Source organism: Oncorhynchus keta, chromosome 33 (genome assembly GCF_023373465.1).
Source record: "Oncorhynchus keta strain PuntledgeMale-10-30-2019 chromosome 33, Oket_V2, whole genome shotgun sequence".
Taxonomy (NCBI): domain Eukaryota; kingdom Metazoa; phylum Chordata; class Actinopteri; order Salmoniformes; family Salmonidae; genus Oncorhynchus; species Oncorhynchus keta.
This window is the reverse complement of record NC_068453.1, coordinates 18,796,571-18,810,148: the sequence shown is the minus strand read 5'-3', so window position 1 is coordinate 18,810,148 and position 13,578 is coordinate 18,796,571. Positions and strand designations below refer to the sequence as shown.

At 43.7% G+C, this 13,578-nt stretch overlaps 1 protein-coding gene across 22 annotated transcripts in view; it reads right to left on the bottom strand.

Annotated features, from left to right (window-relative positions):
* LOC118378488 (myosin-binding protein C, slow-type-like) overlaps positions 1-12,704 on the bottom strand; it is a 44,577-nt gene extending 31,873 nt beyond the window's left edge. For 13 of the 22 annotated variants that reach the window (XM_052492333.1, XM_052492332.1, XM_052492334.1 and 10 more), the window contains exon 1: positions 12,421-12,703. In XM_052492333.1, the coding sequence (XP_052348293.1) occupies positions 12,421-12,442 (22 nt within the window). In that variant the 5' untranslated portion in view covers positions 12,443-12,703. Of the gene's footprint in view, positions 1-12,420 lie in introns of all 22 variants that reach the window. The other 9 variants (XM_052492327.1, XM_052492322.1, XM_052492323.1 and 6 more) reach the window with 1 other exon arrangement.
* Between the last annotated feature and the right edge of the window lie 874 nt (positions 12,705-13,578).

The window sequence follows — 13,578 nt, the reverse complement described above, 5'->3', positions numbered from 1 at the left end:
TTTGATATTGATTACTAGGCTGCAGCTAGGAATTTGGCATCATTGAACGCGAAGAACGACAACCACAGAAACAACCTTTCTATAACGAATGTCACTCTGAACAATCCCCTCTAACCACAACCGAGAGAGAGAGGGAGAGACGGACAATTCTACAAAAGAAATTAACTTTTCACCAGCGATCAAGACAACACACTGAGCGTAAATATACATATCGATTGCAATTGTTCCCAAATGAGTGAGCGTTCATGTGTAAAGGATTAGCATTTCAATTGTTATAATTATCACTCTGTCGTGACTTCTTAGTCGACCCCCACTTCCCCTTTTTGTCTGACGAGCCGCCATGCCGGTTTAGCCCACATTTTCCGATCATTACATTTACCTTGTTTGTTTGTCTGTTTATGCATTTCTGTGAATTACTTAGTTTGTAATAAATAAATGATTTAAGACAATTGATGTATGGGTGACTCATAGTGAAGACTGGGTTTGTGCAGATAACCAACAATTTACGGCGTTTGGAATGAGACAAACGTGAGGTAAAGTAAATAGTGAATTAATTCGAAGACTAATTGATCAGATAAAATATCTGAAAAGTTATTTTTAGGAAATTATAACTTTGTAATCTGAATATTTTTCCTTGGTGCCCTGACTTCCTAGTTAATTAGTTATGTGATTAATCAGTTGATTGCCTAATAACTAATTACAGAGAATCTTTGATAAAAACTAAAAGTCTTCAGTTAATGAGAGTAAAGACACAACACCTGCTACACAGTTTAATGTATAGTATCATGACTAGGATGCTACTGCTATAAGCCTATGTCTATTGTCCCCAGTGAGCCACATCATCCCTGTGGTGCACAGCACCTTGTGTCTGGACACTATATAGTAGTAACTGATTATAAAAGGTACCAATTGACACACGTTGTTTGAACTCTGCACTGTCTGGACTGATCTGGACCTATTTGGACACTACAATCTTAACCTATTAATGGACCTAAAGCTAGGCCTCAGTGGATCAACGTCTCTATACATCCCTTGGTACGCCCTAGCCTATCGGGTTTAAACATTTTCCTTGTATGTTATTAATGGGCTAGTGAAACAGAGTCACGTGTGTTCCCGTCTAGTTCTTCTGTAGCTCAGTTGGTAGAGCATGGCGCTTGTAACGCCAGGGTAGTGGGTTCGATTCCCGGGACCACCCATACGTAGAATGTATGCACACATGACTGTAAGTCGCTTTGGATAAAAGCGTCTGCTAAATGGCATATATTATTATTATATTATTACCAGAAAATATCCACTCTTGCACAACACAGTGGTTCTTCCTCTTTCCTCTTCCTATTGAAAGTTAATGCAAGTTTCAAAGTCCCATTCTGATGTTGTGTGTCAATATGCAAACTGGAGGAAAGGGAATTCCACCCAATCGTCACATTAGCCTGGTAGACTGAGGATGGATTACATAGTAACAGGCAAACACAGACATGGAGACTCCAGCAGACAGTGACAGATAGAGGCTACAAGAAGAACACTTTCACCAAGAGTGATATCAAGCCCACAGGGACTTTGGCATCAAAAATAACAGATTTCTACTTTGAGCCTGATAACCACGCTTATACCACTCACATTTGCATACAGTACAAGAAAACACAGACTTTTTGTGTGTGTGTGTGTGTGTGTGGGGGGGGGTACTTGCGTCACACAAAGTAGATAGGATGGTTCAAATGGTGGAGTCTTAGTAATTGACAAAAGGAACTATGAGAGTGGCTGTATCTGAATACCCGAATGTCGTGTCCGCAACAACATGTTCCCATCTATTTCCTATGCGTCACTGGCACATTCATGTACTGTAAATGTGAAGATATACATATTAAGTGCAAGTATTCCAGAGAAATATACTGCAATTGGCATAATACATTTTACAGGCTTTTACATGTAATATGTTAAATGCCCGAAGCTATCTTTTTCCATATTTTTCAGGAGTTAAAAGTTCCAGGTGCATGGTAACAATTCAATAAGTTGAAAGAAAAGAGAAACCCGCACACTGCTCTCACTAGTATCACGGCTGTTTATGATGAAAAAAGAAACCGGCACAATGCTCTCACTAGTTTCACTGTTGTTTATGATGAAAAAAGAAACCCGCACACTGCTCTCGCTAATAGCACTTTTTTTTAATTGAAGCTTACGTGTCGGCCTCTCTGCCTTCGTCAGAGGTTTTTGCTCTATTAAACTAAATAAACCATCTTTAGTATAATAATTGATTACATTTCAATAGCGCTTTTCATAATCTCAAAGTGCTTACAAAGTAAAACACAAAGAAGCAATACATCATGAGTTGCCTAGCTACAGTTGGCTAGGTCAACCAATACATCATCATGAGTAGCCTAGCTATAGTTGGCTAGGTCAACCAATACATCATCATGAGTGGCCTAGCTATAGTTGGCTGGTCAACCAATACATCCTCATGATTAGCCTAGCTATAGTTGGCTAGGTCAACTAATACATACATCATCATGAGTAGCCTAGCTATAGTTGGCTAGGTCAACCAATAGAGGCCAAGTGCATGTATCCTTCAACGATGGAGGGAAAGTTCATGACTTGATCAGAGGAAGGAGGTCAGGGACATGGTTGATGAAGATAGTCTGTAACGATCTTGTTGTGGGCTGCTCTGGGAGTCGGGTAGCTACTGGAATTCTCCTTCACAATGTATAGCACCCACTTGGGTGATGCCTCAGTCGCTCTGTGTGCCAGAAATCTCATCACACACAGTTCCCGAGTAGTAGCCAGTCGTCCTTATTAGGAGCCATCTGCCTCAGCACTGCATTCCTCTACTGCATCTCTCATTACTTTCAAGCTTCAGGTGACACTCCCATTAATACATGCATAGGCCTACGGTACACTAAAAGTTTACTCCAAATACATTGTTCCAAATGCTAACTTTTTAGCTAACGTAAGCCCAAAACAACAACACAGAAAAATCACTGGGTGGGTCTACAGACAATCCTTTCTAGTTCATGTGGAGACGTATCTGACGATGCATTCAAGACAGCGGGTTTCTGGAAGGAAATGCTGTAGGAACGCTCAACCGGTGTCGCTCATTCAGCAGACAGAAACTTTCAACCGGTTTTCCCCATTAACTTCTTCGAGGTTGGGGGCGCTCTTTTAATTTTAGGATAAAAAAACGTTCCCGTTTTAAACAAGATATTTTGTCACGAAAAGATGCTCGACTATGCATGTAATTGACAGCTTTGGAAAGAAAAAAGTCTAACGTTTCCAAAACGGCAAAGATATTATCTGTGAGTGCCCCAGAACTAATGCTACAGGCGAAACCAAGATGAAACTTCATACAGGAAATGGTCCAGATTTTGAATGCCCTGTGTTCCAATGTCTCCTTATATGGCTGTGAATGCGGCAGGAATGAGCCTGCACTTTCTGTCGTTTCCCCAATGTGTCTGCAGCATTGTGACGTATTTGTAGGCATATCATTGGAAGATTGACCATAAGAGACTACATTTACCAGGTGTCCGCCCTGTGTCCTCCGTCAAAATTATTGCGTAATCTCCAGGTCCATGCGCATTCCATTTTCTTCAGAAGAGAAACCAAACTGCCACGAATGATTTATCGTCGATAGATATGTGAAAAACACCTTGAGGATTGATTCTAAACAATGTTTGCCATGTTTCTGTCGATATTATGGAGTTAATTTGGAAAAAAGTTTGCGTTGTAATGACTTAATTTTCTGTTTTTTTCTTACACAAACGTGATGAACAAAACGGAGCGAATTCTCCTACACAAATAATCTTTTTGGAAAAACTGAACATTTGCTATCTAACTGAGAGTCTCCTCATTGAAAACATCTCAAGTTCTTCAAAGGTAAATTATTTTATTTGAATGCTTTTCTTGTTTTTGTGAAAATGTTGCATGCTGAATGCTAGGCTTAATGCTATGCTAGGCTATCAATACTCTTACACAAATGCTTGTTTAGCTAAGGTTCAAAAGCATATTTTGAAAATCTGAGATGACAGTGTTGTTAACAAAAGGCTAAGCTTGAGAGCAAATATATTTATTTCATTTGCGATTTTCATGAATAGTTAACGTTGCGTTATGGTAATGAGCTTGAGGCTATAAATAGGATCCAGGATACGGGATTGCTCGTCGCAACAGGTTAAGCAGCGAGTCGGAGTCAGAGGCCGAGTCTTCTCTGGTCTCTACTCCTCCCGTTACGGGGTCTGAGACACCGAAGCTTCCCACCATTAGCTCTGACAAATTGAAAACTCTAGTCATTGGCGACTCCATTACCCGCAGTATTAGACTTAAACCGAATCATCCAGCGATCATACACTGTTTACCAGGGGGCAGGACTACCGATGTTAAGGGTAATCTGAAGATGGTGCTGGCTAAAGCTAAAACTGGCGAATGTAGAGAGTATAGAGATATTGTTATCCACGTCGGCACCAACGATGTTAGGATGAAACAGTCAGAGATCACCAAGCGCAACATAGCTTCTGCGTGTAAATCAGCTAGAAAGATGTGTTGGCATCGAGTAATTGTCTCTGGCCCCCTCCCAGTTAGGGGGAGTGATGAGCTCTACAGCAGAGTCTCACAACTCAATCGCTGGTTGAAAACTGTTTTATGCCCCTCCCAAAAGATAGAATTTGTAGATAATTGGCCCTCTTTCTGGGACTCACCCACAAACAGGACCAAGCCTGACCTGCCGAGGAGTGACGGACTCCATCCTAGCTGGAGGGGTGCTCTCATCTTATCTACCAACATAGACAGGACTCTAACTCCTCTAGCTCCACAATGACATAGGGTGCAGGCCAGGCAGCAGGCAGCAGGCTGTTAGCCAGCCTGCCAGCATAGTGGAGTCTGCCACTAGCACAGTCAGTGTAGTCAGCTCAGCTATCACCTTTGAGACCGTGTCTGTGCCTCGACCTAGGTTGGGCAAAACTAAACATGGCGGTGTTCGCTTTAGCCATCTCACTAGGATAAAGACCACCTCCATTCCTGTCACTATTGAAAGAGATCATGATGCCTCACATCTCAAAATAGGGCAAATTAATGTTAGATCCCTTACTTCAAAGGTAATTATAGTCAATGAACTAATCACTGATCATAATCTTGATGTGACTGGCCTGACTGAAACATGGCTTAAGCCTGATGAATTTACTGTGCTAAATGAGGCCTCACCTCCTGGCTACACTAGTGACCATATCCCCCGTGCATCCCGCAAAGGCGGAGGTGTTGCTAACATTTACGATAGCAAATTTCAATTTACAAAAAAAAAAAAAAGACGTTTTCGTCTTTTGAGCTTCTAGTCATGAAATCTATGCAGCCGACTCAATCACTTTTTATAGCTACTGTTTACAGGCCTCCTGGGCCATATACAGTGTTCCTCACTGAGTTCCCTCAATTCCTATCGGACCTTGTAGTCATAGCAGATAATATTCTAATCTTTGGTGACTTTAATATTCACGTGGAAAAGTCCACAGACCCACTCCAAAGGGCTTTCGGAGCCATCATCGACTCAGTGGGTTTTGTCCAACATGTCTCTGGACCCACTCACTGTCACAGTCATACGCTGGACCTAGTTTTGTCCCATGGAATAAATGTAGTGGATCTTAATGTTTTTCCTCATAATCCTGGACTAATCGGACCACCATTTTATTACGTTTGCAATTGCAACAAATAATCTGCTCAGACCCCAACCAACGAACATCAAAAGTCGTGCTATAAATTCACAGACAACAAAAAGATTCCTTGATGTCCTTCCAGATTCCCTCTGTCTACCCAAGGACACCAGAGGACAAAAATCAGTTAACCACCTAACTGAGGAACTCAATTTAACCTTGCACAATACCCTAGATGCAGTTGCACCCCTAAAAACTAAAAACATTTCTCATAAGAAACTAGCTCCCTGGTACACAGAAAATACCTGAGCTCTGAAGCAAGCTTCCAGAAAATTGGAGCGGAAATGGCGCCACACCAAACTGTCAGTCTTCTGACTAGCTTGGAAAGACAGTACTGTGCAGTACCGAAGAGCCCTCACTACTGCTCGATCATCCTATTTTTCTAATTTAATTGAGGAAAATAAGAACAATCCGAAATTCCTTTTTGATACTGTCGCAAAGCTAACTAAAAAGCAGCATTCCCCAAGAGAGGATGACTTTCACTTTAGCAGTGATAAATTCATGAACTTCTTTGAGGAAAAGATTATGATTATTAGAAAGCAAATTACAGACTCCTCTTTAAATCTGCGTATTCCTTCAAAGCTCAGTTGTCCTGAGTCTGCACAACTCTGCCAGGACCGAGGATCAAGAGAGACACTCAAGTGTTTTAGTACTATATCTCTTGACACAATGATGAAAATAATCATGGCCTCTAAACCTTCAAGCTGCATACTGGACCCTATTCCAACTAAACTACTGAAAGAGCTGCTTCCTGTGCTTGGCCCTCCTATGTTGAACATAATAAACGGCTCTCTATCCACTGGATGTGTACCAAACTCACTAAAAGTGGCAGTAATAAAGCCTCTCTTGAAAAAGCCAAACCTTGACCCAGAAAATATTTTTAAAAACTATCGGCCTATATCGAATCTTCCATTCCTCTCAAAAATTTTAGAAAAGGCTGTTGCGCCTTCCTGAAGACAAACAATGTATACGAAATGCTTCAGTCTGGTTTTAGACCCCATCATAGCACTGAGACGGCACTTGTGAAGGTGGTAAATTACATTTTAATGGCATCTGTCCTCGTGCTCCTTGACCTTAGTGCTGCTTTTGATACCATCGATCACCACATTCTTTTGGAGAGATTGGAAACCCAAATTGGTCTACACGGACAAGTTCTGGCCTGGTTTAGATCTTATCTGTCGGAAAGATATCAGTTTGTCTCTGTGAATGGTTTGTCCTCTGACAAATCAACTGTAAATTTCGGTGTTCCTCAAGGCTCCGTTTTAGGACCACTATTGTTTTCACTATATATTTTACCTCTTGGGGATGTTATTCGAAAACATAATGTTAACTTTCACTGCTATGCGGATGACACACAGCTGTACATTTCAATGAAACATGGTGAAGCCCCAAAATTGCCCTTGCTAGAAGCATGTGTTTCAGACATAAGGAAGTGGATGGCTGCAAACGTTCTACTTTTAAACTCGGACAAAACAGAGATGCTTGTTCTAGGTCCCAAGAAACAAAGAGATCTTCTGTTGAATCTGACAATTAATCTTAATGGTTGTACAGTCGTCTCAAATAAAACTGTGAAGGACCTCGGCGTTACTCTGGACCCTGATCTCTCTTTTGAAGAACATATCAAGACCATTTCAAGGACAGCTTTTTTCCATCTACGTAACATTGCAAAAATCAGAAACTTTCTGTCCAAAAATGATGCAGAAAAATTAATCCATGCTTTTGTCACTTCTAGGTTAGACTACTGCAATGCTCTACTTTCCGGCTACCCGGATAAAGCACTAAATAAACTTCAGTTAGTGCTAAATACGGCTGCTAGAATCCTGACTAGAACCAAAAACTTTGATCATATTACTCCAGTGCTAGCCTCTCTACACTGGCTTCCTGTCAAAGCAAGGGCTGATTAAGGTTTTACTGCTAACCGACAAAGCATTACATGGCCTTGCTCCTACCTATCTCTCTGATTTGGTCCTGCCGTACATACCTACACGTACGCTACGGTCACAAGACGCAGGCCTCCTAATTGTCCCTAGAATTTCTAAGCAAACAGCTGGAGGCAGGGCTTTCTCCTATAGAGCTCCATTTTTATGGAACGGTCTGCCTACCCATGTCAGAGACGCAAACTCGGTCTCAACCTTTAAGTATTTACTGAAGACTCATCTCTTCAGTGGGTCATATGATTGAGTGTAGTCTGGCCCAGGAGTGGGAAGGTGAACTGAAAGGCTCTGGAGCAACGAACCGCCCTTGCTGTCTCTGCCTGGCCGGTTCCCCTCTTTCCACTTGGATTCTCTGCCTCTAACCCTATTACAGGGGCTGAGTCACTGGCTTACTGGGCCTCTCTCATGCCGTCCCTGGAAGGGGTGCGTCACCTGAGTGGGTTGATTCACTGATGTGGTCATCCTGTCTGGGTTGGCGCCCCCCTTGGGTTGTGCCATGGCGGAGATCTTTGTGGGCTATACTCAGCCTTGTCTCAGGATGGTAGGTTGGTGGTTGAAGATATCCCTCTGGTGGTGTGGGGGCTGTGCTTTGGCAAAGTGGGTGGGGTTATATCCTTCCTGTTTGGCCCTGTCCGGGGGTGTCCTCGGATGGGGCCACAGTGTCTCCTGACCCCTCCTGTCTCAGCCTCCAGTATTTATGCTGCAGTAGTTTATGTGTCGGGGGGCTAGGGTCAGTTTGTTATATCTGGAGTACTTCTCCTGTCCTATTCGGTGTCCTGTGTGAATCTAAGTGTGCGTTCTCTAATTCTCTCCTTCTCTCTTTCTTTCTCTCTCTCGGAGGACCTGAGCCCTAGGACCATGCCCCAGGACTACCTGACATGATGACTCCTTGCTGTCCCCAGTCCACCTGACCGTGCTGCTGCTCCAGTTTCAACTGTTCTGCCTTATTATTATTCGACCATGCTGGTCATTTATGAACATTTGAACATCTTGGCCATGTTCTGTTATAATCTCCACCCGGCACAGCCAGAAGAGGACTGGCCACCCCACATAGCCTGGTTCCTTCTACACCTGCATTGCTTGCTGTTTGGGGTTTTAGGCTGGGTTTCTGTACAGCACTTTGAGATATCAGCTGATGTACGAAGGGCTATATAAATCAATTTGATTTTATTTTATTTGAAAAAAACCTGCTACGATTGGGAAAAACATTTTTGAACAGTCGTGCAACTCGGAATTACAAGTCAGAAATTCTGGCATCAACTTTGAGCTCCGACTTCTTTGATCTGAAGATCACCGATGTTACGATTTTTCCCAGTCAGAGCTTATTTAGTTTCCGCATTCCCAGTTGTCTTGAACGGACGAAAAATAGTACATTTCGGCCATGGCATACTGCATACTGTTTACCAAACAGTGCGTGCTAAAGAGGGTGTGGTACAATTAGTACACAGTATGCAGTTTAAACAAGTAGTAGGCAAGCCAGATATCGGACATGGCCACTGAGTGACTAAGGGAAGGAGAGGAAAAAGAGCGGGTGTAGGGGGATTTTTGGAAGGTGATGACAGTGTACTTGCACAGCTCTGTTGCTCGCCTGTCCATTTCCACAGAGAGTGGCACTCATTGATGAGCACTGGGCCTGGCACAACAGCCTGTGAATTCCATAGGGATGCCAGCCTTGCCACCCTTCCCTGTGGCAGGCACGACGGGTCCTTTGTTAATGATCCGGAGGAATACTGTGCATTACTGTGCCATTCCTGTCCAAAGTCCTAGGACCATTGAAGCATCTCTCTCTCTCTCTAAGACAGTCTGCCATGCCCCATTGTGACTTCTCTGTCCTCTCCCCTCTATTGCCTTTGCCAATTTCCTCTTTATAATATACAGTAACTCCCATCCATATCTCATTCCTAAATCCCTATTAGAACCATAATGTCCAGCCAATCTTTTGTGATTCCCATCAGACACTCCAGTTCAAATTTAGACATTGTCACACCTCACCAAAAACGTGATGTTGGTTCATCACATCAGAATCCTATAGGGTCTCACAAACACACGCATCAATGTGCACTACAGGGAGGCATTCTTGGTCTCCTCGCGGAGATCATGACCGCAGAGAAAGGTTTTGTTTCACCTCAGTGAACTCCCCAGTGCAGCTGACCACGCTGCAGGTATCTTCAGCTGTCACCCCTGTTGCTGTGCAGACAGATGGGCTCATGGTGACCCCAACGAGAGCCAAGCTGCCGTCTCTTCTTAATATAGACCCCCAGAACTTTTGAATGCACACCTTTTATCAACACCCCTTCTTTGTGACTATTGTGTGTCAGTCGGACCGGTGGTCCTACATAAGGGAAAGTGTCTGTTCGTTGTAGAATGACACTCTTGATTCCTAGGAACGCTGAGAATGAGTGCTGCTAGAAGTGAAGAGGCCACAGAAAGGAACTGCTGACGACCTCAGTGTGGATGTGGGGCTGTGGTTTGAAGATTAACAGCCGACAGGGTCTCCCTGTGTTGTTTACCTAAAGGCTTGATTTATGTGGAGTGGAATTCGGAAAACGAAGACCATGCTGTCTGAGGTAACGGAGCAGGGAGAATGATGGGGGCTGAGCGGTTGTAAATATATCGAGGTGAGGATGTGGGCTTTCTTCCCACTGAAACCCAAGACTGTTGCTGAGAGCAGGCAGTGTAGTGGATGATGCTGGTCTTTTGACTTTGGGTGAGAGTGGGAGTGGCCTGAGTGAATCATCATCTAAAATGATGGTGTGACAATGGCGGGTGTTGAGTGGGGAATGTTAGCGCAATAGAGAGAGAGCGAGAGACAGCGAGCGAGAGAGGATTAAAAGTCCGCTCATTATGAACTATTTCAGGGACCAAGGAATCCAGGTCCCAGGAGCTCCAAGGGTCACTCAGCAAGCCAGCCAGCCAGTCAGTCCGTCATCTCTCATCCTGCTTTTTAAAGACTTGGGTCTGCAGTCTAAACCAACACCACATCCAGCAGCCTCTTCCTATTCAGCTGTTCAGAGACATTTATAACAACAATACTTTTTTTCACAGTCGTTTATCTAGTCTTCTGCAACAGAGCAGCTATTTATGGAAGGCGGTTGCGGTGGACTGGCATGCAACTGCCTCCCCTTCCCCTGTGTGTTTGTCTCAGACGGGATGATGAATGTTTATTATAGTGGATAAACGTTCTGCAGGCATCTCTCCTGTACTAATAAAACCCACTTTATAGTAAAGTGTGTGTTATACGTGTACAACAGGAAGCTAAGCTGTCCAACAGTCTCATGCTACCTCACCCCAAAGCGACGTTGTAGATGTTAAACTTCTCCTAGCTCACCCAGCCTCTGCTACACCACATTGAGATGTTGACATTTATCGAGAGCCCTATCAAAGCAACACGGGCAAACAATAAACTGGTACTGAAATCTGATTGAGGCCAGTAAAGTGAATGGTATGTTTTTGTGCTCACAGCTGACTGTAAAGATGCCAAAAGGTGGATTGGACCGGTTGCTGCATAACTGGTCTAGTCCTCAAATGTATTGCCACCATATTTATTGAATAACTTCCATGAACGCAATCTTGCAAAGCCCTCTCATTCCAGCCTATAAGCCCCATTGTCCTGCAGGAGAGAGAATACACAGGTAGAGTGGCTTGGATGTATGTGTGGAGAGAAGAGAGTCTGAGAGAGTCTGATGCGCAAATACTGCTGCAGATAAAGCTACAGTCCACCAGAAGGTAAACGGTTTATAATAAAACGTTTTATTCCCTCCGTTGTGGTGGTGTCCAAGCGATGAATATGCTGTTCTGTTCCTGTACATGGGCATATCTTACTAAAGTTCCCAAAGACCTGAACTAATGGAGAAGAAGTACTAGCATAGCAGCATTACAGAAAAGATGAACACAGAGTAATTAGCTCTATGCAGACAAGCAGCAATATGCTATTGAGGGCTCTGCCATAGAAAGGAGGAGTGAGATGAATATGGAGTTGAATATGGGGGATGGGTTTGTGGAATCTTGTTTGGCTTCTGCTGCACAATAACATGTCATCCACCCTGCCATCTATTCATCAGTCATCAGCAAGATCGAGGACAGAATGTATCCATCATCCGGAAGGCATCTTCATCCCAATACGATCCCAAGAGTCCATCCAGACTGCGTCACCCTTCAGGGGTCTTTTTTACTGGTGTCCAGCTCGGCACAGCGTCAAGCATCAGGGATCATCAACATTCTCCCAACAGGGCTCATCACATCTCCCTCCAGTGGGCTCCTAATCACCATGAGACCACTGTCCATCATGCCAACAGCAGCAACAACAGTTTTTTTAATAAACCTCCTGAATCTCCATCTCTACAAATGAGGTTGAAACATCCGAGCATAAATACAATACTGTTGTCGCCAAAGACACTTTCTAAATTACCGTGAGCAAACTCCTGGGAACTCTCAAAGTAGAGTCTGGAGAACTTATTTTGTCTAGTGCTAAATAGCTAGTCAATAAGGCCAACAAACGAATAAAACAAACACCAAAATAAACCATGAAAAATCTATATTTTGCCCTTATTTACACAAGAAAAGGGAATTAAGGGTTAATGGAACTTTTCCTCATAGTATATGCCAGTAGAGAAAAATCAACCAGTAACTACAACATGAATGTAAAAGAACATGTGCATTACAATTATCAGTCCCAGTTATCAGTTGTTGTTAATACGTTAAACAAGCAGGATCCTAGATGCAGCGTTGCTTCAGGACAGCTTGTACAGTACAGTTTGCTGAAATCCTTTCTTTACACTTAGTGACAAGAACAGGGGCACTCCTACCTTTCTTTGTGGGCTCTGGCATCTTGAGCCGGGTCCCAAGAAAAGCATCAACGAATGAAAAGCTGCAGGTAGGTAGGTGCCTTCAGACCAGCGTGATTGTACGGGAGGCCAGGTGGGACGTGGGAGCCCTCAGTCCAGAGGGAGAGATAAAGATGGGCAACCACCAGGGAAACTCTCTGGGACCCTCAGACCAGAGTGATGGGAAGAGATGAGGAGGGCACAGTGTGGGACAGTATGGGAATCTCAATTGGGGAGAGGCGGCACAGTGACACATCTAGAAGAGTCGGGCTTCCTGTCTTTATATAGCAGGGCAGCAGGCCCCTCCTCTCTCTAGCTGACAGTACAGCTCCATCCTGCCCCCAGCATCGCTGTCCTCACTGGCCTCTATGCCAGCTCTATAGGCTACTCTCCCAGGGATTCGGTGTGGTGCTGGGTGGGGAGACTCTGGCAGAGGTGTGGTTCTTATTCTAAAGGCTCTAATTCCTCATCCAAACAGTGGTGGATCCAAATGATTGGTTTCTAATGATTTCCTGAAGGTTGTCAGATGAAAGGATGCTGAGGTTATCACTATGACATACATAACTGGCCAGCCGCCAGTATACTTTGAATTTCACACTGGCCCCTCAGGGCTGGCAACAAATGTCTTGCTGTACAGGTGTGATGTAATCTGATAGGGGTACATACGCTACTATCCTGGAACTCTAAAATACCATGTCAAAACCTGTACAGACAACACACTGTTTGCGAAATAGATACACTTTTAGGAGTAATACATGTATGCACGTTCAAAAAACAGAATTGGGACAGAACATTTCAACTGTGGCTTAATTCATTATTGTAATATATAGAAGGCAGACAGAGGCTCTTGGACCATCCGTTGCCTATACAGTATCAAAATAAACAGCACATTGGGAATACAACATATTGTGCCACCATTGCCCAGGCTATCAACCCTGAATGAGGTGGACATTGTGTGTGTGTGGCAAAAAAACTGTAGGTTTGCCAAAATTCTGGAAGTTTCAATACATTCCCTGGTTTTCCCAGAATCCAGGTTGGAGGATTCCAAGAGACAGACCGTAATCTGGAACCCTCCAACCAGGATTTCTGGAAAACCGGGGAATTTATTGAACGTTCTAGGAATTTTGCAACCCTACGCAT